Below are 23305 nucleotides of genomic sequence, written 5' to 3' on the forward strand. Positions count from 1 at the left end.
CAACGTCAATTTTCTGAAAATATCTGTTCGGAAGACGATTTGAGATCTAGAATTTTCGGAACATTTGTTGTAAAATTTCTTGCCTGCCGGCCTTTCCAAAGGATTTTCGAACATCTAAAAAGTGGTATAATTGCCCATTTTTAACGGATTTTTACCCTAAAAAGGTCACCTAGAATTTTCAGAAGCCTTTTTTCTGGCTGAAATTTTCGAAAAGGTAAGTTTTGATCGCTATAATTTTCGGATCACTAGACTTTCAGCTAGGAAATCCGAACAGATAAAAATTTTTAGGGGATAAAAATATGCCTTTATCTACCGTTTAAATTCTAAAATACGTTTAACAATGCTATGTTTAGCTGGTTTTGAACTATATTCTCGTTGGGTGCCCCTTGAAAACGATGTCATGGAGTCATCGAAACGTCTTTCAATACTATCACTAACTGAAACAAATGTTTTTTTCTAAAACCTCCGTTATTAAAAAAATCTGAAGGCGTCACAAAAATTTCAGATAAACTGGAACAAGCAATGTGTGAAATTGACGTTATTTCACAACTGAAGATACAAAATGGAAGGTAGCAGTAAGACCAGTTAACTATTTGTTTTTGACGATACATATCCTGTATAAATTGATGCCATTACACGTTATTAAAATTTTCAGTGTTTTTAAATTTCGTGTGCTTAGGGGATTTAAATTCGCGGGTCTTTAATTTCGCGAATTTTTTACAATAGGGCGAAAAACACTACATTAAAGATCCCCGAAATTAAGTACCCCTGAATAAGGCAGCTGCTATTATTTTTTTTAAAACTAATTTTAACACTTACTACTTTCATGAATTAGTCGGTCCGGTCCGGTCCTACACGTTACAACTTGTTTAAACCGTGTGGATATTTGTTTTTAACGGCATTTCCCGGTTTCTTCTTTTGTGTATCACCTGCTTTTCAGCGGTTTTTTTTTATAGTTGTAATTTTTGCAGTTTGTTACATTCTGTATCGCCTTTTGTTTTTTTTTCTGATGACATTCGTAGATGATTTGTGGGAGAATTTAAGCTAATCATTTTCAGGGAAGAAGCTTGACATCCCCGCTAAATTGATTACTGGCGAAGATCTTTTTTTTATCGCTCCCTTTTTTGTATTACTAACTGCTGGGCAACGCAGTCTTCATTTCTTCATAACTTGTTCAGTATCTTGACCGCACGTTTGGGCAATAATGATGTCATCTTATTTACTTTACAGGAAGTTGATCATTTAGAAAATGCTCGCACAAAAAGTAGTAGTTAATGTGATCCTCGTGCTGGTTATATCATATATTGGTGAATCTTATTGGCAGTTGAAAACGGCTATAGGTAAATGATTGTGCGCAATCCAATTAACAAAAGGTTGTAGACTCACCCAGTTACCAAATTTCATTGGCTCATATCAGAATCTTATAAGAACTCAAAGATCTCCTGCTCTGTTTTCCTGCTCAGTACTTTTTTAGCTTTGTTCGGCTTTCTAATTCCTCGTCTGTCGGCCACTTTTTAGCTTCTTGAGGGTTACTCAGTCATATAAATCATAACTATACGCCATTTGCACGGGGTGTTCTGATCGTGAAATTTTAGGTAGAAATATATTGTGTATAACTGGAAGAAGGAACGCCCACCCCACACAAGTAAGCTCACCCTCGGCTCGTACCGGCAGTTAACTGTATGAGTCAGATGGTTTTTTTTTTAAAACATCACCAAGATTAATGACTTAAATCCTTAAATGACTTACTTCACTGTGGGCTAACTTCATGATTTAGTTTTTAAACACCGTACAACGCATGGACTACAAGGAGTGGTGTTAGGCCTAGATACAAAAAGTCGGGTTTTTTTAAGGATTCCTAGAGCATCAGACCATTTTTAGAAATATTGGCGATTCTTAGGCAAAAATAGGATTTGTGGGGGATTTTTAGATGATTTTGAAGAAAAATTGTTCTATTTTCTTTGCCTCTTTATTTATGATAAGTTTGTCCCATTGTTTACTACTTGGTGACTCCTAGACTGCAATCCAATTGTCCATCGGTGTTTCCTATTTCTAATGCATCCCATCATTCCACTCGGTACTCATCTGCTAGAACATTGTGTGCCTTTTGTTTAACAAAAGCGCCCTCTAGCGTACAAAATGTGCATGCCGTTTTCTTTTCTTGAAGGGAGAGCTGAGGTTTCATTAAAAAATATTGTGGGATAAATAGAAATGTTTAGGAAATTTTGGGATATTTATGATTTTAGAAACCTTTTGGGATATTTATAAATTTTTGGAGGGATTTTTAGGGGAAAAACTGGGCGAATTTCTTGATAGATTTTTAGAGCATTTTTTGGGATATTTGTGTCTAGGCCTACGTGGTGTATACATAGAGAGGTGCCCTAATGGATATTTGTGCTTAAAAAAATGCTGTCCATGGACATCGAGCCCCACTGGGTGGGGCTGTTGTAAATTTTCCAGTGGTGTTTGTTGCGATGGTGCCATGGATGGAAAGTGCCGTCCAAAAAGTTTGAGGTGTCGTACTTTTTTCTTTCCCGCTTTTTCGAAATTATTTTGAATCAGCTTGAAGTTTGTATTTATTATTTCTATAAGTTAGTTGGTTTTAAGGTCTCACCACGCCAAATACAGAAATAAAAAGGTTTTATCAGGCGACAAGCCAGACTGAGTCAAATTAGATTAAGGCCCCGTTTGAAAAAGCTTTATGGATAAAGAAAGTTTTTTCATTGACTGATAACTTGCTTGTTATTCTACGTAAAAATTACACTGTTCACATCGAGGACAATTTTAGGCGCCCCCCACTTTGTGATCGTATCATTTTTGCGGAGCACCCCCCAAGCACACGTTCCTAAAGTTTCAGGGTCCCCCTAAACATCTTCTCGTCCCCTCTCCAAATTAAATGAACTTTTCCTATACCGTTAGTCTGAAAGCACATAAAACTCAGTATCAGCCCTTGGCCGTAGCCACGTTTAAAGAGCTTATACAATGAGGCTTGTCTTTGTTTATTTTTTGAAACAGTATTTGTGTAATTATTTCGAATTATGTGAACGGAGTCGAAGCAAATGACAATTATCAAATTCCACTATACAACTGCCTTATAACTGCTAAAAATTGTTTTCTTTTCCTTCTAATTACACAGGTGCGAACCACCAAATAGTTGTGTCAAGCCTGGCAACGAACTTGGGAGAGGTTACCGCGCCAAAGATGTAGAATATACTGAAAAGGCCTGAAAATCTTTTATAATTTCGTCCCAGTTTTTTGCTCAACCTTGATTTAAGTATTTTTTTTTTGGTGGAGAGAACTCCACCAAACTTAGAAAACTAAAGTTATGGACTCGGTTATCAATGACAGAAGATCGCTTAAGTGGCCTTGCTATGCTGTTAATTCATCGCGGAACGGACGTCATTCCCACTCTAAAAGAGATATAAGACATGAAGTCAAATTGGAGAAGAATCTAGAACAGCCTAGCCCGGAAAACATCCGTTTCTCCAAGCTCTTTGTCGCTGGGGACGTGTCTCATTCGTTCTCAGTCGTTGTTCTCATCATTGGAGCTGTCGAATTTTGAAAAGTTAAGCTTAATTTTATAGAGTATTCAATCACTGGACGGTTAAATTGCTATGTTGTTTGTCCAATCTACAAAACTGTAAAGTGACTCACCGATTTTCAGACTACAACGAGTTAAGAATGAACACAGCAACCAAGGCAACTCTTAGATGTATTAAATAACACATGTTGCAGTTTGATACCCTTTTTTGGCGTCAAAGAAGCCCCATTATACCTAGTTGAGTGGGAGCCGGGCGCTTTCTTCCCGACATTTTCCCAGCGGATTGAGAGAGAAACGTTTTGCAAACGTTGGCAAGAAACATGCGTCAACTGTTTCACGCCAAATACTAAAACATAATCATTATTGTCATAACTCCTACTGGCTTTTGCCTCGAAAGATAATTATCAAAATAATTATTCGGAATTTACGTTGAAGGAAGATTTTTCAGTCAGTTAGTCGGTTTTCTTGAGCGCGGACCAATATAGCTTCAAGAAATAGCCCAGCAAAATCAAACACTGTGTTAAAAAAAAAAAATTAGTTTTCCTGGCGGGGGCAGCCCCCCCCCCCGCCCCCTGCCCCCTCCGCTATGTACGGCCCTGCAACAGGCTTTCTTTGTGGGAGACTATTTCGAAGTAACCTGAGATCAGGCCCAATTTGAGCGGTTCTCATACATTCTCTCTAACGGCTACCGCTGAAATTGGAATTTTCAAAGCGAAACGAAAATAGAGCCTGATCTCAGGTTAATTAAGAAGATATATAGCACCGTACCATTACTGGGCAACCTACATAGTTCTTAGGGTCCTCTGGTACTCGTCCTAGAGGACACTGGGATCGAGGAAGACCGTACGTGATTTCCCGCCTAAGTTCCCGCCTTTTTCTGCTTTTAGCGCTTTTCAAAGTTTTCTCTTCGGTCATTATTTTTCAACGTAAGGTAATTAGGTTGTTGTGAAAGAAGGAACGGTTTTTTTTTCTATCAAACAGTTCGGGAAAATAATGGAAAATCAAAATGGTAAAGAAAATAAATTAATGTCTCACGGAAGAGCCTATAAACAACATGCAAACAGGAAAGCCGGATAAAACATAACGCGAAAGGTACGTTTAAAATATAAGCTTACTAAGAGTTTCAATTTTCCTGCAACTGTCGTTAAAACTGAGCTCACGTTTTTTGTCCGGAGTTTTACATAATTTCTAACGTTGTAACGATCCAAAAATTTCAAACCGAAATAATCAGTATCAGAACAAGGTACCGATGGGACTAAGAAAAGAAGGTCCTTTAACTAGAAGTCCAATGAATCGGGTTTTTTATTTTACAAATTGGGCATATTTAACTGTAACTAGGCTTAAAAATATCATTCCTTACAATCTATTAGTGAGAGAAGTTCCATCAAAGATAGCACACAACTTGAGTGGAAAGGTGAGGAGAACAGAACAACACCATCTTTTATCAGTGATTACTACTAGTACATGAATAAGGAGGACAAAACTTGTCTCTTAGCCATAAATACAAATTGTTGATTTTATAGTTCAAAAAGGAAACTGCTGGGTGATCTTGCAGACCTTGGTTTTGCCCTGGAGGGGTACTCCCCTATAAAAGTGACGGGGGTGCTCGTCGTACCTTTTAGGGGTTTAAATTTGTGGATTGGTACCGCTTGGGGCGCTAAAACATAAAATGCCTGCTGCCAGAGTTGATACGCTTTATTAGGATAAAGATTTATGAAAGTCCTTCAAAGTGTTAGAAAGTTATCCTTATTACTATTAAATTTTGTAGTGCCAGAATTTGTTGTTGTAGAATTGGCACCTCTTAGGAGTGGAAATGAATATGGGACACGCCCATAAAACAAGATTCTGGTACCTTAGTGGTGGTCTCGAAATTTTCTGACGAGCACCCGCGTCACTTTTATAAGGGAGTACCCCTTCGGGGGGTTTGCATTGTACTCTTGACCTCTGCCGGTAATTAATTTGACTTGTGTTTCTGAAACTCACTTTCCTCAGCGCTTTCACGGCAACGTTTCTTTATTCTCCGAAGTAAAAGCTATCCTTTTTCAAATAAAACTGCAATTGTTGGATTGGCGAGAGGTGCGAATTTTTAAAGTCGCGGCGTTTCACATAACACAACATCTGATCTGACATCTGAACACAACATGCAACAAGACCAACAACAATGATTAACTGTAGGTGTAAATCCTAAAGTCACTGGGCGAACGTTCAAAATCGGCGTTCCTAATACCGTTTCACGATTCGAAGAGTAAAGTTGACGCCACATAAATATCTACCTTCTGCAATATTCCTCCTTTGAAAGATTCTTACCCTGACTATTTGAAACTTATACAACACGCCTTCCTGTAACTGCATGTCATCACCGCACGTGTACTCAATCGCGTTTGCAAACATGCGATAGCGTTCATAAAGCTGACTGGTTTCTGGCCCTGTAATCCCGGTCCAAACCAATCTTCCACCTTGCTTGTGTGTTTCCTTTAAAATGACACCTAGGGTGCGTTCGATTGGGAAATCTGGACTTAGATTTTAAAATCCGGATTTCGGATTTGCAATCGAACGCGAAATCCGAAAACGGATTTCAACGCTGAGATATCTGTTTTTGGATTTTCATTTTTACCGTTCGATTGGGAAATCCGAAAAAGGATTTGAAAAACTGTCCTTAAGAACAGCGGTCTTCCACGCGCACGCATACTTAGCAAAAAGAAGACCACTGTTCACGAGAATAGTTTTGCAAATCCTTTTTCGGATTTCCCAATCGAACGGTAAAAAGGAAATCCATGAAATCCGGATTTGGATTTCTTAATTGAAATCCACCCTGAGGACGCATTTCTCGGAGGTGAAATCCGTTTTCGGATTTCGCGTTCGATTGGGAAATCCGGATTTAGATTTTGAAAATCTAAATCTGGATTTCCCAATCGAACGCACCCCTAGTAACTCTGTAAATTTTCCATTGTTGATTTCCACTATGTCCAGGTAAGAATCAGTTTGGTCGATGTAATGTGTTCCCACAAAATAACCTTTGAATTTCTTGCCCTGTACCTGCTTGAAGTTTTCCTTCACTTCGCTGACACAGGGAAGTAACGCCATTATTCCAGTTCGCAGTATTATCGTCTCTCTGTCGCTTGAACGAGCAAATAAAAGCTGTTGGCAAAGGACAGGATACGACCAGAACGAGCTAACGCCACAGGGAAACCATCCAGACCATCCTGATGATGTCACCCGCGATGTCTCATCGCGGCTATGTGGGGCTGATTAAAAAAAACTCGGTCGTTATTCAGTCCGCTTTTTCTCTTAAAATCGGTCTAGTTCTTATCTCAGCCAGCGCGATTGCAAACCACGACATTATGTGACAATAAGGGATGGGACAAGACGAGAAAAGACGGAGTTCGGACTCTTTTGTAGAAAACAAACCCTCCGTCGGCCCAGAAACGGAGTAACCAATTGGTCAATTTTGCAGCTGTTGACAGATCATCGACTGGTCTGTGGACGGAAGCCGATAGGGGTCTAGCCTCCCGGGTCTAGCCTGCGTAGCAAGCGTTTCCAGTCGAGTTATAGTTATAGTTTTTTTTGCTCTCGTCCCAACTTTCTCAACGAACTCGCGCGTAAACGATTGCTAGCCAGGCTAATGGGGGTCAGTTGTCGCTCCATTCCAGGGGGACTTCTGGTATTACAAAATGGATGAATGGGGGTGGGGGGCGTGCGAATCACCAAGATGTAGCTGCCCTTCGAGCAGAGTCTGCCTCGATCTTCCTACTAAAAAGATCGAAGGAGACTCTGCTCGCAGGGTAAGATGTAGCCTGCGTAGCAAGCGTTTCCGAAAAATTTCCATATAACCCCATACATTAATTACGCATTCGATCTCATTAATTATGTATCCCTGCTATTGTCTTCTAAGACAATAGCAAATTCCCCAGAGTATTGCATATATACATCGGTAATGAATACTTACTGCGTTAATAAAAGAGGATTTTATTTGTTTTTTTTTTTACCTCTCTCTCGCTCTTATTCCCCCTATCTTTCCCCGGCCACTCTCTCCAGTGCTCCCGCAGTTTCCTTTTTCCTTTTTTCCTTGGCCGTCAGCGAGATTTGAACCAACGCTACTCTTTAGCTCTGGCGTTCCTGTCTGTCTACAATACCACTAGACCACGATGATTTGTTGAGATTTACCGGATAAAAGAAAGATATCGTTTTGCATGTTGAAGTTCAAATATACATAACAATACAACTGAAACATGAAGTCCTGTATATTATTCAGGCTTTTGCTTGTAACATATCCACGAAAAAATGCATCAATGCAGGCAATAAAAAGCACGCACACTTCAGAAACGCTCTTTCCCTGCATGTATTTCAGTCGACTATGGCCATGGCACGCGAAATGAACTTCTTGAAACTCTCTAAAATTCTGGCGGATCACGACCGGTGCATAGAGTGGTGTAAGGAAAACAACCTACTCGCGTCGTCATTGAAATGTCCTAGAGCTGGGTGCCACAATGCACTCAGCTGGACTAGACGAGCTTCATCGCGAGACGGGTACGAGTAGCGATGCTCCAAGAGAGGTTGCAATGGGGCAACATCAATGCGCCAGAAGTCATGGTTTTCTGGTAGCAGGCTATCCATTGAAAAAGTATTAGCCCTAACTTACGCTTGGGCGCACAAATTTACCACTACTCAAGCAGTGCACGAAACCTCACTGGACGACGAAACAACGTCAACAGAAACGGTGATAGATTGGTATAACTATTGCCGTGAGGTTTGTGCCGACAGAATCATGAATCATCATGCGGGGCCAATAGGCGGACCTGGAACAACTGTTGAGATTGACGAGTCCAAGTTTGGCAAGATGAAGTATCACCGAGGTCGCAAAATCGAAGGGAAGTGGGTTTTTGGTGGCCTTTGCCGCGAAACCAAGGCCTGCTTCCTTGTCCCGGTAGAGCGTAGGGATAAAGAAACTCTCTTGCCCATTATTCGCGCTCAAATATTGCCGGGTACACGCGTGATGAGCGACTTATGGAGATCTTATGACTGCCTAAAAGACGAGGGCTACGAACATCTCACGGTTAACCACAGCCTGAACTTCGTAGACCCAGACACAGGTGCCCACACACAGGGCATCGAAAATACATGGTGGGGAGTGAAGCGAAGTTATCCCCGTACAGGAACATCCAAAGAACTCTTCGAAAGCTACCTACAGGAGTTTATGTGGCGTAAGCATTACGGAGAAAACCCCTTTGGAAACATATTGAAGCATATCGCTGAACTTTATAACGTCGGAAACGACATATAAATGTGTAAATATATACCACTCTATGCACCGTTCGTGATCTAAAACTATCGACACTAAGATATGGAACACAGACAGATGAGACGTACGAGGCAGGTACCTCAGGAAATATTTCAGGGATAACAAAACTCGGACGAACACAGCTAAAAAGTTAGGACTTTATTTCATTTTGTTTAGCGTGTTAAATTCGGAGATTAGTTTAGGGAATTTAATGGTCTGCGCTACGAAATATTTTGTTTTAGTTTTACGAAACGGGCTTATTTAAATAGCTAGGTTTACCAACAGAAAAAAAGGAAAAAAAATTGTTTGAAAAAGTTTCGATTTTATTGCAAAAAGCGCCAAATTTAGGGCGTTTTAAAAAAGACTTAGAAAAAAAAAAAAAATTTTATGATAATAGCTGAAATCCCAAAGGCCAACTATTGTTCTTTCTTTTGTTTTCTTTTGACAATGGATGAATGCATAATTAATGTATGGGGTTATACGGAAATCTTGCCAGCGTTTCCGCGCGAGTTCCAACCTCGTCCCAGGGCGCTTTGTTACGTACATGAATAATGTTGTATTTGTAGAATATTGTATTGAATATTGTTCATTTCAATTGAACAACAAGCTGACGTTGGGTTTTCAAGAAAATCAATCCTGTTTGCACATTACATTAAGAAACTATTAATTCATGTATATTGCACGTGACATGCTTAAAGCATAAATACATGGGTGGGGGATGGCTGTGAGGGGAGCGTCGAGTCCATTTTCAGGACTAATTTATGAAATTGTTAATTAAATTGGTCAGCGAAATTTTTATATTTATCAGAAAAAAGGAAGGGAAAATTCAGGGAATTTAAAAAACCTCTGGCTGTGGCAACCATGCACTATGCAATGCAAATGCGGCGCAAAAGTGGTAAGGAAGAGAGGAATTGTCAAACCCAAGGCTACAGCGTTTACATGTTACATGTGCAGTAGCCTGCATAACAGGCACCTGAATAGCCTAACCCTTTAAACGCCTGCTAAGGAGGCTAAGACCTGAATGTAATATTAGCGAAAGAAAGGGCGGGGCGTGTGAGACAGCTACCTCTCCCCTCGTGCGTCCCATCCTTTCTTGCGCCCATATTTCTTTAAAGTTACAGGTTTTCTCCATATAAGTGGGGCCTAACGTACATTGGGCATACACTGCCTTTTTGCAAAGGTGGGGAGGGGGAACCCGAAAGGACAGTCCAACTTTCCTAAAATTAGTCAATCACACAGCAATAATATTATTCAAAAGGCGTATACATATATAACTTCTTTTTTAATGATTTTCTTCCATAGAATTCTTATCAACTTTGAAATTAAGGGGAACTGGAAATTCCCCCATTCCACTCAAAGTTATTTCAAATGGCTTTTATTGAAATACTATTTCAATAAAGGCCATGAAAGCAAACAGAGGATAATAATAGTTTATATTTATATTAACACCAATGAAATACCAGGTGAGCGTTTGCACAAAAACATGATATCTTCACATGTGAAAATAACACGTTATCTTCACACATGAAATATCACCATTGCTATGGCAATAATAAATTGTGCCTATTACAGCAAAAACCTATTAAAGTGAAATGGTTGGTATTTCATTGGTGTTTATATAATAAACATTACATGGCCTCTTGGAGATATGAAATTTGTCTCCTCATGTTGAAAAATATTTCACTCATTCACTGCGCTCACTAAATATTTTTCAACACTCAAAGATAAATTTTGTATCTCCGCACAGCCATGTAATATCCTCTATATATTGATCCAGATAGGAATGGATTGTGTCACGACCACGCTCCATAAGGATAAATTAAAAGCACTGAAGCAAAGGATTAAGAAGAGAGCTCGTACACTGAAACTTCAAAGGGGCTCTGTCACGGTTGTCCGGTTCATTTTGTCAATAATCCCAATTTGCCTAGTCCCTAGGCCTCATTATTGTGTGCGGCCGACGTGTTTCGGATCACATGGTCCGAGGTCTCAGATACGTCACTGAAATGCAACAAGAAGGCCTGGGAAGACGCCTTACAGGGACTAGGCAAATTAAATTCCAATGACACGTCCTTATCTGCTATGGAACTTGCAAAATTACTTGTGTATGATATTAAAAGAATACTGCTTCATGTCAAACAAATGTCTCCAAATCAGGGTATGAAACTTTACAAACAACAAAAATGAAATTTGAGAAACTGTTAGGTTAAAAAGTTTTTAAAAACCACAATTTCAATCCATTCCAATCTCCTTCAAGTTTGTCCATCCATACCTCCTTTGCTGCATTATATGGGTATTTTACCTTCTTTTCATTTTTGAGCAGTTGATTTGTAAGTTTCACTCAGTTTGTTGGCAGTTCCCACTGTTTGAATTTTGTTAAATTTTGCAACATAGCTCCTTTGGTTCTGTTCTTCGTCTGTTCCGGGTGTTTAGAAAGTGGTTATTTGGAGAGCACAAAGAGAAACACAGCAAGGGGTTCTTCCCACTCACTGAATTCGCACCACAGTCTGAATAAGATCTCCACTATCCAAACACCTGGAAAGTCTAGCTAACATGCTCTCTACTTGAAAGCAGAAATTATGGAGAAGATAATATCTTGAACTGAAGTTCTGTTTGCTTCAGTGGGTTAGACAAAACTCAACAAGTTAAGTACAGAGGGAAATAAAGAACATTTTTATTTAGGCACTAGCTTGGGAGGGTCATGTAGCAGCTGCTTGCAAGAGTGACTAACCCTGACCCTAGACAACACTGAAACAATTGAAAGAATGACATGTCATTGTTTCCTGCGACCTATCAGGAGTAACCTTAGGAGCAGCTCCTACACAACAGCCCAGGGAGTACTCCTTGGTGGGGGTATACCGCCTGGCTGCTTCAAATCCTCACCCTATATTTAAAACCAAAAGTGTCATTTTCCACACCCGTTTTCAGACCTAAAAGAGGTTACAAAATGCAAAATATATGTTTACATAATCAGAAATTGTGTTAACATTAATACTTGAATTAAAACGCTGACAAAAAGCTTTCTAATATCCATTTTGAATTCGCGTGACAAATATGCTCATACACTTCAGTAGTTCCCTTGAACTGAACCATACCCAATTCCAGTCAAAAATAGGCAAAGTCTACACCCATTTCAAGATTGAAATGGTGCAATAACCATACCCTCTGGGTGTTTAGGGCGGCACATACCTACATGACTTGTATATAAGGGGGTAACCCCTCCCACCTCCCGGAAGGCCCTATAACAGCACTATACATGCAGTTCTTTGGTGTTTTTATCATCTGCACTGCTGTCATAACACATGTAAGCCACAAAGTCTTCATCACTGATATCTTGTTTTTTGCTTTCTCCAAGAGCTTCCGCAAGGTGAACAGCAAGAAGATGCTTACACTGTGGATTTTGGAAAAAAATGAATACACTTTGGATGTGCCTAAAAGAATTTCACAACACAGAGGTATTAAAAATTCGATACTTTGGCATTTATTTGGTATAATTCAGGGGAGATTCACCAAGGAATGTTAAGTAAAACTCTAGCAGGGGGCACTCAACAAAATTGTATGAATTGAATGATCATTTCATCAAAATAACATCAAGGAGAAAAAAAGGCTAATTATTACTATAGCTGGTGGTTTAACTTCACGCAAAGCAAAAGACCGCTTGTAAGCTAGAATCATTTCAACTGAATTGTGTTTGCTTAACAAAGTATTCACTGCAAGAATTTTTAGATGCTGACAAGGAGTTCTTGGGTTATAACACTCCATTTAAGAATAATTTTCAAAAGCAAGTGCGCTGTTTCTGAGTGAGAAATATCCCTGAATATGTTGGTGCAAACTTCAAACATATGAAGATAAAACCACCTTTGTCACATATCCACACTTTTAAGCAAAAGGAGGTGATGGACAATAAACCTAGTTTTCACCTTTACTTAGATTTTGATCTAACTGCTTACCATAAGTGCCTCCATCTTTACTAACACTGTTTAAAAAGACAAAAGCACATAAAATAAATTAAAATTACAAGAAACAACATTGCACTGAGTCAGTGCAAACTTTGACCAAGACTTTCCTGCTAATGCTTACCCATCCCTTGTAGAAAAAGAACAATTTACATGAAAAAAGATGAAGGTATAGCTAAGCCCATAATAACTGCAGTTAAATTGAATAAGTCAGTAGCATAATACAGTGGAACCCCTATCTCCTTTGGCACATCTTTTTTCAAGGGACACCTCCATACAGGGGACAAAATTTGCTTTCAGAAAAATGTTCACATATTCTTTGTATTTGTTACCTCTTTCAAAGGGACACTTCTGTTCAGGGGAAAGGGACACTTTTTCTGGGTCCTGAAACCTGGGTTTAACCTTCATTCAGGGGACACCTTAGCACTCGAAAGGCGACTGCCCACTAAAATTGTTAAGTCTAGGTGTACACTAGTCACGAAGGTGACACCTTTCAAACATGAACTATCTCACGTAAATTGACGTACTGTTTTTGTGGGAATTCAATACACATCGCAGAGACGATTTTTGAATCATAATTTAGCTCCTTAAAGTGATGACTGCAGCAGAGCCCTTAGGCAGAATAAAGGAAAATTATTTTATTTTTTGGTTAAATATTAACAAACCCCAGCCCCAACCTCCACTCAGGGAACACCTCTATTCATGGGACACTTGCCTTGGTCCCGAAGGTGTCCCCTGAATAGAGGTTCCATGACTGTACTTCTGAGAAATGATGATCAAGCCCTTTTTTATTGTTACAGGTTTTGCATTTACTAGTTGGTTCTTGCCCCTGCTCCAAGAATTTGTTCTCTACGTACTCTGGCCTTCCTTTCTGTTCATAATTAACATTTCCAAATGCAACTTTTATCAACAATAAATAAATTGTCTTGTCCAGAATGTTGAGTAACTTTATTATTTAAAGCCAACATAAGGTTGGTTAATGGGCACAGTGACAATACAAAACTGACAAAGTATTTCATAGGACCCATACCTGTGAATGTATATGATGGACATGTACAAAAATCACCAGATATAAGGCAGTTATAAACCTGGTTGGAACTTCCAGTAACCTTAAAACGGGGCAAAAATATTAATAAAACTATTTACTCTGCAAATGACGTCAAGGTGAAAAGGCTTTCTAAGTCTTAAATTTTAATCAGAGTAACACTCTGAACTAAGTTTCAATAAGATAACAGGTACATGTACAGTCACCTGTCAACACATCATAAACAAAAAGATCTATCAACTTACAATTTATGACTGGCAGGTAATATCACATAAGTCTAATCCCTTGACTCACTTTGCAACCACGTAAAGATTTTCCCAAATGAACAATGACATAGGGGAGGCATTTTCTCTCCCCTCCTACCCATCCCTGTTTCCTTCTTTTGCTCTAATGCCTACCCCAAAGGGTTGTGATTTCAACTCCCCCAATCTCTCTCAGTGATAAAATCAAAGATGGTGACCATCTTCTTTGATTCTTTAATTTGGAGCTCATATGCTTTTCCATTTTACAAACACCACAAAGGTTTACACCCCGTACAAGATACCCCATACAAATGTATAACAAGCTACAATAATAGTAGTGAAGTCTAATACCCTAGGGATGTCACTAAGATGTCAAGTTGCTGGGTATATGCAATTATTAGGTGGGAAAAGTAACAGCTAGGAAGGTCATAGTGTTCTATTTTTTTTTGTTTCCTCTCAAAGTAACCTGGGGTTATACTCATATTAACCAGGGGAAAATCTGTCCACTCTTAGTGACAACCTTGATACCTGGGTCAAGGGGAGTACTAACCCCTTATATGGCCTGCAAGGGGATATGCTGGTAAAGGGTATGGTTTTTTACCTTTCTGTTTTAAACACGATATATAATTTTCCTGTGCGGTGTCCTAACAAGGTAATATATAATTTCTTGTGAGTCTGTCAACAGACAACAGCGTGTTGCCTACACAATTGATTTGCTTTCCTACATGCATTTTTTTGTGCTCCAAGTATACAGTAGCAATGACTATAATATGAATTTGCTCTATTACAATTGCCTAAAAATGGCTTTAAAACAAGAACGTGTGCATTTTGTCTTTTGTCCTAAACAGGGTATGTATTTTAGGAATTTCTTTTTTTTATACAGGGTCAGGGTTTCAAACCTTCAGCAGCTCACCTACACCCAAATATTGGTCGAGTACTGCATTTATTAGAATAAGCGCCCAACCTCGAATAAGTGCCCATCCTAAAGGCAGAAAAGGCTAATAAGCGCCCACCCACACTCCCTCCTTCTCCCAATCAAACTCAAATAAGTGCCCATCACCCCACCCACTTGAGTGAATAAGTACTAATAAGAAACTTCCCCAAGGATGGAGTTTTCTTTAGAGTATTTTACAGTAACCATGCTTTCAATTGTTAATTCTTTGCGTTTTGTTACTAGCATTCACTGTTTTGTTGCAAAATAAACATACTACACTTGCTGAAAATGATGAAAATTTAATAAGCACCCAAAATCAAATAAGCACCCACCCTGAAGGTCCAAAAATTTAATAACCGCCCAGGGCGGTTAATTGAATAAAATAATAATACGGTACCTCCCCCAGGCCCTGATATCCTTTTTAAGACGCAAAACTCTTAAACCCATTCCCAGTTTGGTGGCACAATTGCAAATTTTGGCTAAATAAGGATCCCCCTCTCCTAGTGTAGCACTAGCCATTAGATTTGGTGGTGTAATGAGTAATCAAATTCTTGATTAATTGTGATTATGACTGTTCAGTTTGATTCACGATTCTTTGCTTCCACATTTGGACTTTGGTTCATTTTTTGCATACCTCTTCCAGGGTGCCCTCAGTGGGTTATTGTATAATAATATAAAATAATAATACAATTATTTTTTACTTTTAAAATGTGCGTTTTTGATTAACGAGCAAAGACAATAATATTGCAGTTCACATGCCATTTTGTATTGCCTGGTAAAAATGCTATCCTTCAACCACCCCTAGAGAATTTCCAAATGAGGCAAACCATGTGTGACACGTTCTTTGTCAGGTTCTCAAACATGGCAACAAACAACCAAGTGACCGTGAATCCTCCTGTCCCTGTTACCACTCTCAAATTGAGGGTTTAAGGTTGCATGTTGTTTACATAACATATTACAGTGTATGTTATAAGAATAAGGAAACATTTACATAATCAAATCAAAATAAATGAAATTTGAACGCAATGATCTAAATCAAAATTGAATCACAAGGATTATTAATCGTTACACCTCTGTTAGCCATAGGCAGCTTCCTCATTCTTTTCAAATGAAAGCTACTCAACAGTGTATCTACCTGATGGAGTACTCTTCCACTAGGTGTAGTTAGTCTGGTGATGTTCCTCTGATCTACCAGGTCTAAAGCATGTAGCAATGGCTGATGGAAAACACAGTGCAACCTAACAAAGAATGCAATAAAAATGGTTTAGAATAATAATGAATAAAGTAGAGGGCAAGATTTCCTCACACAGCTTACTAGTATTGAAGTTTTGACTCTATTCAAATTAACTATTTGTTACCCTAAGAAAACAGCGACATCTCATGATTCCACCACTGGTTTCCCCGCAACATGATGCCTGAGAAATGAGTGCCGAAATTCCATACTGATGATGTATCACTACCCAGATCTGGATAGTGCTTCTGTTGTTTCTGATTTAATGGTTGAAGCAAATTTTCAGCTCATCAGAAGCACCACTCAGACTTGGGGAGTGACGATTCATCAGTGTGGAATTTCTCCACTTGTGTCGCAGACATCATTTTGCCGAGAAACCAGTGGTGGTGTCACAAAGTGTTGGCTGCAATTTCAGGCTAACAACAACTGGTTTCACTACAAAATTGCATCTGAGAAATGAGAGTCACAAAATGTTGACTGCAATCTCAGGCTAACTATTGGTGCAAAAAAGTATGAAATTGCAGCATGCATAACAAACAAATGGGGCGCTATGGCATCAGCGGGAAGTTATAGACTAAATTTAGAAAACTGCACTTTGTTTTTTCTTTCACTCCGTCCATCAACTACTATTAGTACTATACTGGTGTATGTTGTTTGAATGCAAAACCCGGCTGCCTCGCATACCTCGCTATACCTCGGATATTACCACCCGAAACCTCCTGACTACTCACTTTCCTGAGTGATAAATAAGGGTTTATACTTACGCAGATAGTAGCTCATCTGTCACTGAAGGGGAAGAGCCAGAAAACTTCATAAGTAAGTTTACTTAAAAACGGAGAAGCAAAGAGACCATGGTATTAAGTTTGTTAAAATGACGTGGTCCAACGACACTTACGATGACAATGTTGTTCCTTTGCAAATCTAACTTCAGAAAAAAGTTGATCCGCCACATATCGAAGGGAAAAGGCCATCGCTTTTAAAGAAAGTTCCACTCTAATCACTGCTCTTCGTACGCCATTTTGATCATTACTTGAACCCATTCTCTCTCGTTCGTGGGAAAGGAGTTCATTTCCACGCCCCCTGGATCACAGGCAACCCAGAGTCACAGCGGACCTCATATTTAAAAGAGATACTCTGTCTTCTTTTCTTGTTGTTTCCTGCCCTTTTGAACGTCATTTACCAATTTTTTTTCTTTTTGAGGTATGTACACTCAAATGACTATTTATGTGCATTTCAACCGTTTTATCAAATCCTTGTCAGACTTGTCACTTAATTTGGCTTCGAGTAAGCTGTTGTGAGTCTAGGCTCCCTGCATATGCAGTGCCAGATCTAGACCTTGAGATAAAGAGGGGTGGGCGAGAGATAAGGAGCAAGGGGAGACAACTTTATTCGCAGGGTACTAAATTACTAGCTTTAGCAATAACCAGTGGGGAACAGCGGAGGCTATTTGTCAATGTAATAGTTATATTTAATGCCACCCTGGACTAAGCTCTACACCTGTCTGAGAAAACAGTCCACATTATTTCATGATGCTACTGATTTCCCTGCGAAATAACATCTGAAGAACGAGCACAGAAATTTAATACTGACGACATGTCGTCACCTAATCTGGGTGGTGATGTATCTTCAGTATGGAATTTCTGTGCTAGTTACACAAGGCATCAGTTTGAAGGGAAACCAGTAGTGGTGTCACAAACTGATTGTTGTTTTCTTACAGTTATATCAAATAAGTGCCACACCAAAGCATTGAAAAATTGTACTTAATCAGACAAGTACACAAAGTCTGTTTTCTTTCATTTTATAACAGGGGTGAGGAGTGGAGCTAAGAGTGAAGGGTAAGGAGTAGGAGAAGGTGGTGATGTACTGAGATGATTATAATTAAAAAAGAAAACTTTATTGCTAGCAAGCAATTGACAACTAGAGCAACTTAAGCCAGTTAAAGTTATCTACTTGAAAACCATGTTCCTTTTAAATAATAAATCATCGCCAATCCTTTTCATATTGATACTGTTAAAATTGATCCTGATAAATGAACTCAATACAATAAAAATATTATTATGCATGTAATGAATAAATAAAATGTGATTTTATCATAAACATACATACATTTGATTAGTCATATCCCATGAAACAGAAGAGAAGAGAAATTAAATAGCTTCAATTTTTTTTCATCAGAATACTATATAACTAAGATAAACAGTTGTTACAGCAACAACATTTTAGACAGAAAGAAAATATTGTCCTGTCAGAATGCTAGTAATGGCATTTTCTGAGCATCAAGATTTCATTTTTTTCTGGGGAAGAATGCCCCCAGAAATCCCTAGTGACTCACACCTTTGGAAAAGAATGATTTTGAAGTGATTCAAAAACATCCCGAGTTTACATCCTCAAAAGGTTGGACAGTCTGAGAGAATTTGTTGAAAGATCAAAATATTTTCCCGTCTGATCATTTTTTTAATTCTCATAACCTAACCTTTTGATTATGTATGGATATTGTTAGGAGAAAATAGATTTTAGTCACTCTTGGGACTTGAAGGTTTTTTCAGTTTTTGAATATATTACAACTTTCAAGTTGTTACTTAAAAGTAATAGTGAAAGACCGGTCATAAAGTTACACTGTAGTAATGTGCCAGTCAATTAAAAATACTTTTCTTCGCTCTAAAATTAAATAGAGAAAAAGGTAATAAACATTTTGATTCCCTATCTAAAAATCACCGGCAACCAAAAATTTTTGTTTAACTATTTTCTTAGTCCAACAGTTTATCCCTCATATGCTTCCAACTTCCATTATCCAGTTGAATTTTAGTTACTTATGACTTCTAATGCATACTTATAAATTTTTCCAATATTTTGGGCACCACCCCCAAATAAGGAAGTTCAAACCTCTTCACAGCCCTGGCACTGATGCACTTCAATTCCAGTTTTCTTTTCTCCTGAAGGAAACTTCGAACCTCATCAGTTTTAGCCAAGTCCATGGCTGTTTTACCATCATGGTTGACAAAATCTTGATGAGCACCTTCATTTAACAAGATCTCACACAGGTTAGTGACAAGATAGATCATATCATGGCAAGGATTTGAAAGGACGGCAACATGAAGTGGAGTGTTTCCCTGGTGATCTGTGGCATTTACATTAAGTCCACCATGTAAAAGATTCTTCACTAATAAAAGTGAGTTTTGCTGGCATCTTTCAACGGCCTCATGTAACAGTGAACGTCCCTGATGATCTCGAGGATTTAAGGCACAAAGCCGTCTTGTAAACACTGACACAGTTGAGGCCTTGTCTACTTCAAAATGATGACCACTGGAAATAAGTGAAACAGCCTCAACTGAACACATAAACAAGGTCTTTAGATCTGCTTGAAAAATCTTGCCTTTTCTCTTTTTTTTAGACAAGATGCTGATTCTTTCATACTCATAAATAATTGCCTCAAGTAATTCAACTACATATGCCTGGTTTTGTTGATCACTTAATAACTTATTTTCATAACATATCTTAAGCAAATTCTGTGATAGACTATGTATATCTTCTACAGCTGACTGATTGCAGATCTGGGCTGTTTTAAATGCATGTTTGTAAAGTCCTATGCAAGTAGAATGATCATTGTGTTCAAAGTATCGAGCAGCACTTCTTATGTGATTAAGCAGTTCAGAATTGTTTTCTCCAAGGACTCGCTCTATAATAATAAGGCTTTCCATTGTTAGAGCATTCCTAGATTCACCTATTTCTACAAGTTCCTCAAGCGATTGACTCTCTTGTCTATTTTGATAAGCATCAATGGGTTTCATTGGTTGTTTTAACAATGGGTGCAAAGGATCAGCAAACCTTTCTTCCATGCCACGCATTAGGTATGAAAATCCTTCACTTAAAATGTCATAAACAGCCCAACTGGGTCTAGTAAATATAGTAGCACCAAGAAGTTCTAGAGCATCAATTCTTTGCCCTTTAGTTACCTCTTGGTTCTTGAGTAATTCCTCGACTGCTGCGATATTGCCAATACTGCTCGCTACAAGAAGGGGGGTTAGTCCTTGATTGTTACACATGTGAGATACTCCGGCCGCAGTCAAAGCACAAACAATTTCTAACCAGTTGTTCATATTACGAGCAGCATAGTGTAGCGCTGTATCGCCATTTTTGTCTTGAAGATGGACATTAGCGCCATGCTTTATGAGAAACGTTACTTGATCAACATAACCACCGCTACTAGCTAACATAAGGGGTGTAGAGTTGTCATTTCTAATAGCGTTAATGTCAGCTCCATTCTCAGTTAAACAATTCAAAACATCACATGCACAAGAGGCGGAACTCCAAATTCCACAGGCTAAGTGCAGAGCTGTGTTACCATCTTCGTCCTTCAGGAGAACGTTTGCCCCTTGTTCAAGTAAAAAGTTAACTAGCTCGACTTGATGACAGCTACTTGCCGACATTAAAAGAGTATATTTGCCATTCATAGGGGCATTTATGTCAGCTCCATGATTTAACAAACAATTCACAACATCAAGTGAAGTATCACTGCTGCGTAATGCTCTTATAAAGCTTTCAACTCCATAATGGAGACTTGATTTGTTAAGCTTGTCTCGAAGATCAACAATAGCTCCGTGTTTTAGAAGAAATTCTACTGCATTCAGATTTTTTAAATGAGTGGCTATCATCAATGGTGTGCATTTGCTATACTCTGTACGTACGTTCACATCCGCTCCATTTTCAATCAAACAGTTCAAAACATCACAGGAACAGCGATTGAGGCGAACTGCATAATGCAAGAGAGTGTCACCACTAGCATAACCAAGAAAACGTGAATTAACGTTTGTTGCTTTTAACACACAAGCTCGTTCGATGCTGCTCATCTCCTGGAGAACTTTGTTTAGTAAGACAGCATCTCCATTTGAAATAACTTCCCGTACTTTTCTTATCGGATCATCGGAATATTTACTTCCTCTTCGTCTCTTTCTAGCTGAAGCTGCCATCCTGGATATCCTTTCTTGTATAAAAAGAAAAATCAAGAAAAGAAAGCCTTTTTATAGACTAAGGTTAAAAAATAAGGTTACGTTGTCTTTGTACTACTCTTTGTACCAGTCCAATAGGCCACTTGCACTAAGAGGTCACGTGACCAATGCTTCCTTCAAACAATGAGTTGGAATTTTGCTGATGCCAAAAATTGTTAGAGCACACAAAAATTATCTTACACCCGAAATTTGAGAGGAAACGCACTTAAGGGAGATATTTAATGGCACTTCGATTTTTCAGCAAAGTAGTATGATTTGTATTGGCCGCCATGTTGGAGGGCATGCTTTTGCCCTCCAACATGTTGGCCAAAACTACTTCTTGCTTATATCTTGTTCACCGTTTTGTAGTTACGCTCAGATGTGCTGTAAACGTTATCACATCATCTTTTCAACATTTTCCTTGAAGTTTAAGTGCAAAATTTGTGTTCAGAGAGAGGTAATTCATAATTTTAAAAATCACATTTTGGTCACGTGACCGTTTACGAACTTATTCATTTTAAGAAAATGGTGAGGGTTTGTAAAACCAAATGACTATTATTTTGTTTAAGATATGACCCACTAATCGTTTTTCGAAGGCAAAATCATGTAACTTTCATTTTCATAAAAACGATGTCACATGCCTCTTAGTGCAAATGGCCTATCTCGTCCCCAGGGTCTTCTCGTTTTCCAATGCTGGTGGATATGGGGCGGGGGTGAGGGGAGTGAAGAGCCCCTCTGGATTGCGTTCGAATAGCCTAAGGACATGTAAGGAAAACAGCCGACATTTCGCGCCGCCACCGACGGTTTCCCCGCCGAATGATGTCTGAGAAACGAGCCCAGAAATTCCATACTGATGAGGCATCCCTACCCAGGTCTGGATAGTGCTTCAGATTGGTTGAAGCAAATTTCCCAAGTGGCACGCATTTCTGCGCTCCTTTCTCAGACGTCATTTCACGGAGAAACCGTTGCTGGCGTGGTGAAATCTCGTCTGTTTTCTCAGGCTACATTTGAAAGGGGAGGGAAAGGAAAATAATTTGGGAGGGAGACGGAGTGTTCATTCCCAGGGGGAGGGTACTCCTAATTTCAAGTCGGGGATGATCAAAAGGAGGCAAAAATCAAGACCCCCAAAAAACCCCTAGGCCTTCCAACAAAACCCAAAAAATCCCATGCTGAATTTCCGGGCCTTAAAATTTTCAGAAAGAACAATATTAATTGATTTAACAAGAAAAATAAACCAGAAATTGATTATTTAATGTATGTGTTTGCAGCCACGATTTGTGGGTACTACCACAAACCTTCAGATTGTTTATCAAGCCCCCAAAAAATGCTTGCCAAATTTTCCTATCCAAAAAGATCCCAGAATATTCTATCATCCCCGCCCCATCACTTAAAATCTGAGTATCTCCTGTCCCTCACCCAGGTGTTTATTACTGTCTGTGTTCCGGAAACCAGATCTATTGGAAAAGAAACAGTACATGATTTTTTTAATAAAGGTTGCCATTGTGACACACGTAATGGTTATGTCAGCCTGATTTTGTACAAAAATAATAATTAATAGTGAAGATAAACCTGGGGCCAATATATAATTGCATTTGGGTAGATTATTCTTTTATTGTGTAGTTCCAAAAATTATCCATACCTCCCCCAAGGAAGGGATTTATCCTAAGACTCCCCACCCCTCTGGAAAATTCCAATTAAGCTTTACCCATTTCCTTAAAGTTTTTGGCCTTTGAGAACCCCCCCCCCCCCCCCCCACCCCAGGAATTTCCTATCCCTTCTGTGAAGGGGAGTATGGACAATTTCTGGTATCACACATTATAATCTGAGAAAGTATATCAAAGAGTACACAAAAATATGTTCTAAAATATTCCACTTTTTACAAATTTGGAAAAACTATTTAAAAATGCCTCAATTTCACTCCAATTAGCAAAACAACTCTATAGTTCTTTGCTGTTATTGCACGACTATGACATCAATTAAACTAACTTTATGTATGAGGGCCCCACTGAAAACTGCCTTGGCGAGTTGGGCTCCCTCTATAAATATTATTATTATTATTATTATTATTATTATTATTATTATTATTATTATTTTAT

The 23305-nt window shown here is 38.8% G+C and overlaps 3 protein-coding genes across 3 annotated transcripts in view; all 3 read right to left on the bottom strand.

Moving 5' to 3' along the window:
• Positions 1-11466: 11466 nt before the first annotated feature.
• On the bottom strand, positions 11467-17255 carry LOC140952246 (zinc finger SWIM domain-containing protein 7-like). Its single transcript, XM_073401678.1, has 6 exons — positions 17120-17255; positions 16989-17010; positions 16129-16231; positions 13803-13881; positions 12767-12792; positions 11467-12207 (listed from the first exon to the last, which is right to left on the bottom strand). The coding sequence occupies exons 1-6, from the start codon at positions 17193-17195 to the stop codon at positions 12067-12069; spliced, it is 447 nt and encodes a 148-aa protein (XP_073257779.1). The 5' UTR covers positions 17196-17255; the 3' UTR covers positions 11467-12066.
• An 841-nt stretch (positions 17256-18096) lies between these two features.
• On the bottom strand, positions 18097-21202 carry LOC140952744 (protein fem-1 homolog B-like). The gene has a single exon (XM_073402184.1). It carries the CDS (start codon positions 21189-21191, stop codon positions 19044-19046), a length of 2148 nt encoding a protein of 715 aa, XP_073258285.1. The 5' UTR covers positions 21192-21202; the 3' UTR covers positions 18097-19043.
• A 1797-nt stretch (positions 21203-22999) lies between these two features.
• Positions 23000-23305, bottom strand: part of LOC140952391 (phosphotriesterase-related protein-like) — a 5461-nt gene continuing 5155 nt past the window's right edge. The window contains exon 3 of the mRNA XM_073401813.1: positions 23000-23305. This exon is cut by the window's right edge and continues 959 nt beyond it. The gene's annotated coding sequence lies outside the window, so the exon portion shown is untranslated.

Source organism: Porites lutea, chromosome 11, assembly GCF_958299795.1.
Source record: "Porites lutea chromosome 11, jaPorLute2.1, whole genome shotgun sequence".
Taxonomy (NCBI): domain Eukaryota; kingdom Metazoa; phylum Cnidaria; class Anthozoa; order Scleractinia; family Poritidae; genus Porites; species Porites lutea.

What these genes read in the sequence shown, in the direction of transcription:
- LOC140952744 (XM_073402184.1), bottom strand. Translation starts at nt 21,191, where the DNA reads ATGGCAGCTTCAGCTAGAAAGAGACGAAGAGGAAGTAAATATTCCGAT.
- LOC140952246 (XM_073401678.1), bottom strand. Translation starts at nt 17,195, where the DNA reads ATGGCCTTTTCCCTTCGATATGTGGCGGATCAACTTTTTTCTGAAGTT. An exon ending in AAAGGAACAACATTGTCATC is followed by an intron (nt 17,011 to 17,119) that starts GTAAGTGTCGTT and finishes CTTCCCCTTCAG; the next exon opens with TGACAGATGAGCTACTATCT. An exon ending in GTGGAAGAGTACTCCATCAG is followed by an intron (nt 13,882 to 16,128) that starts GTAGATACACTG and finishes CCCCGTTTTAAG; the next exon opens with GTTACTGGAAGTTCCAACCA.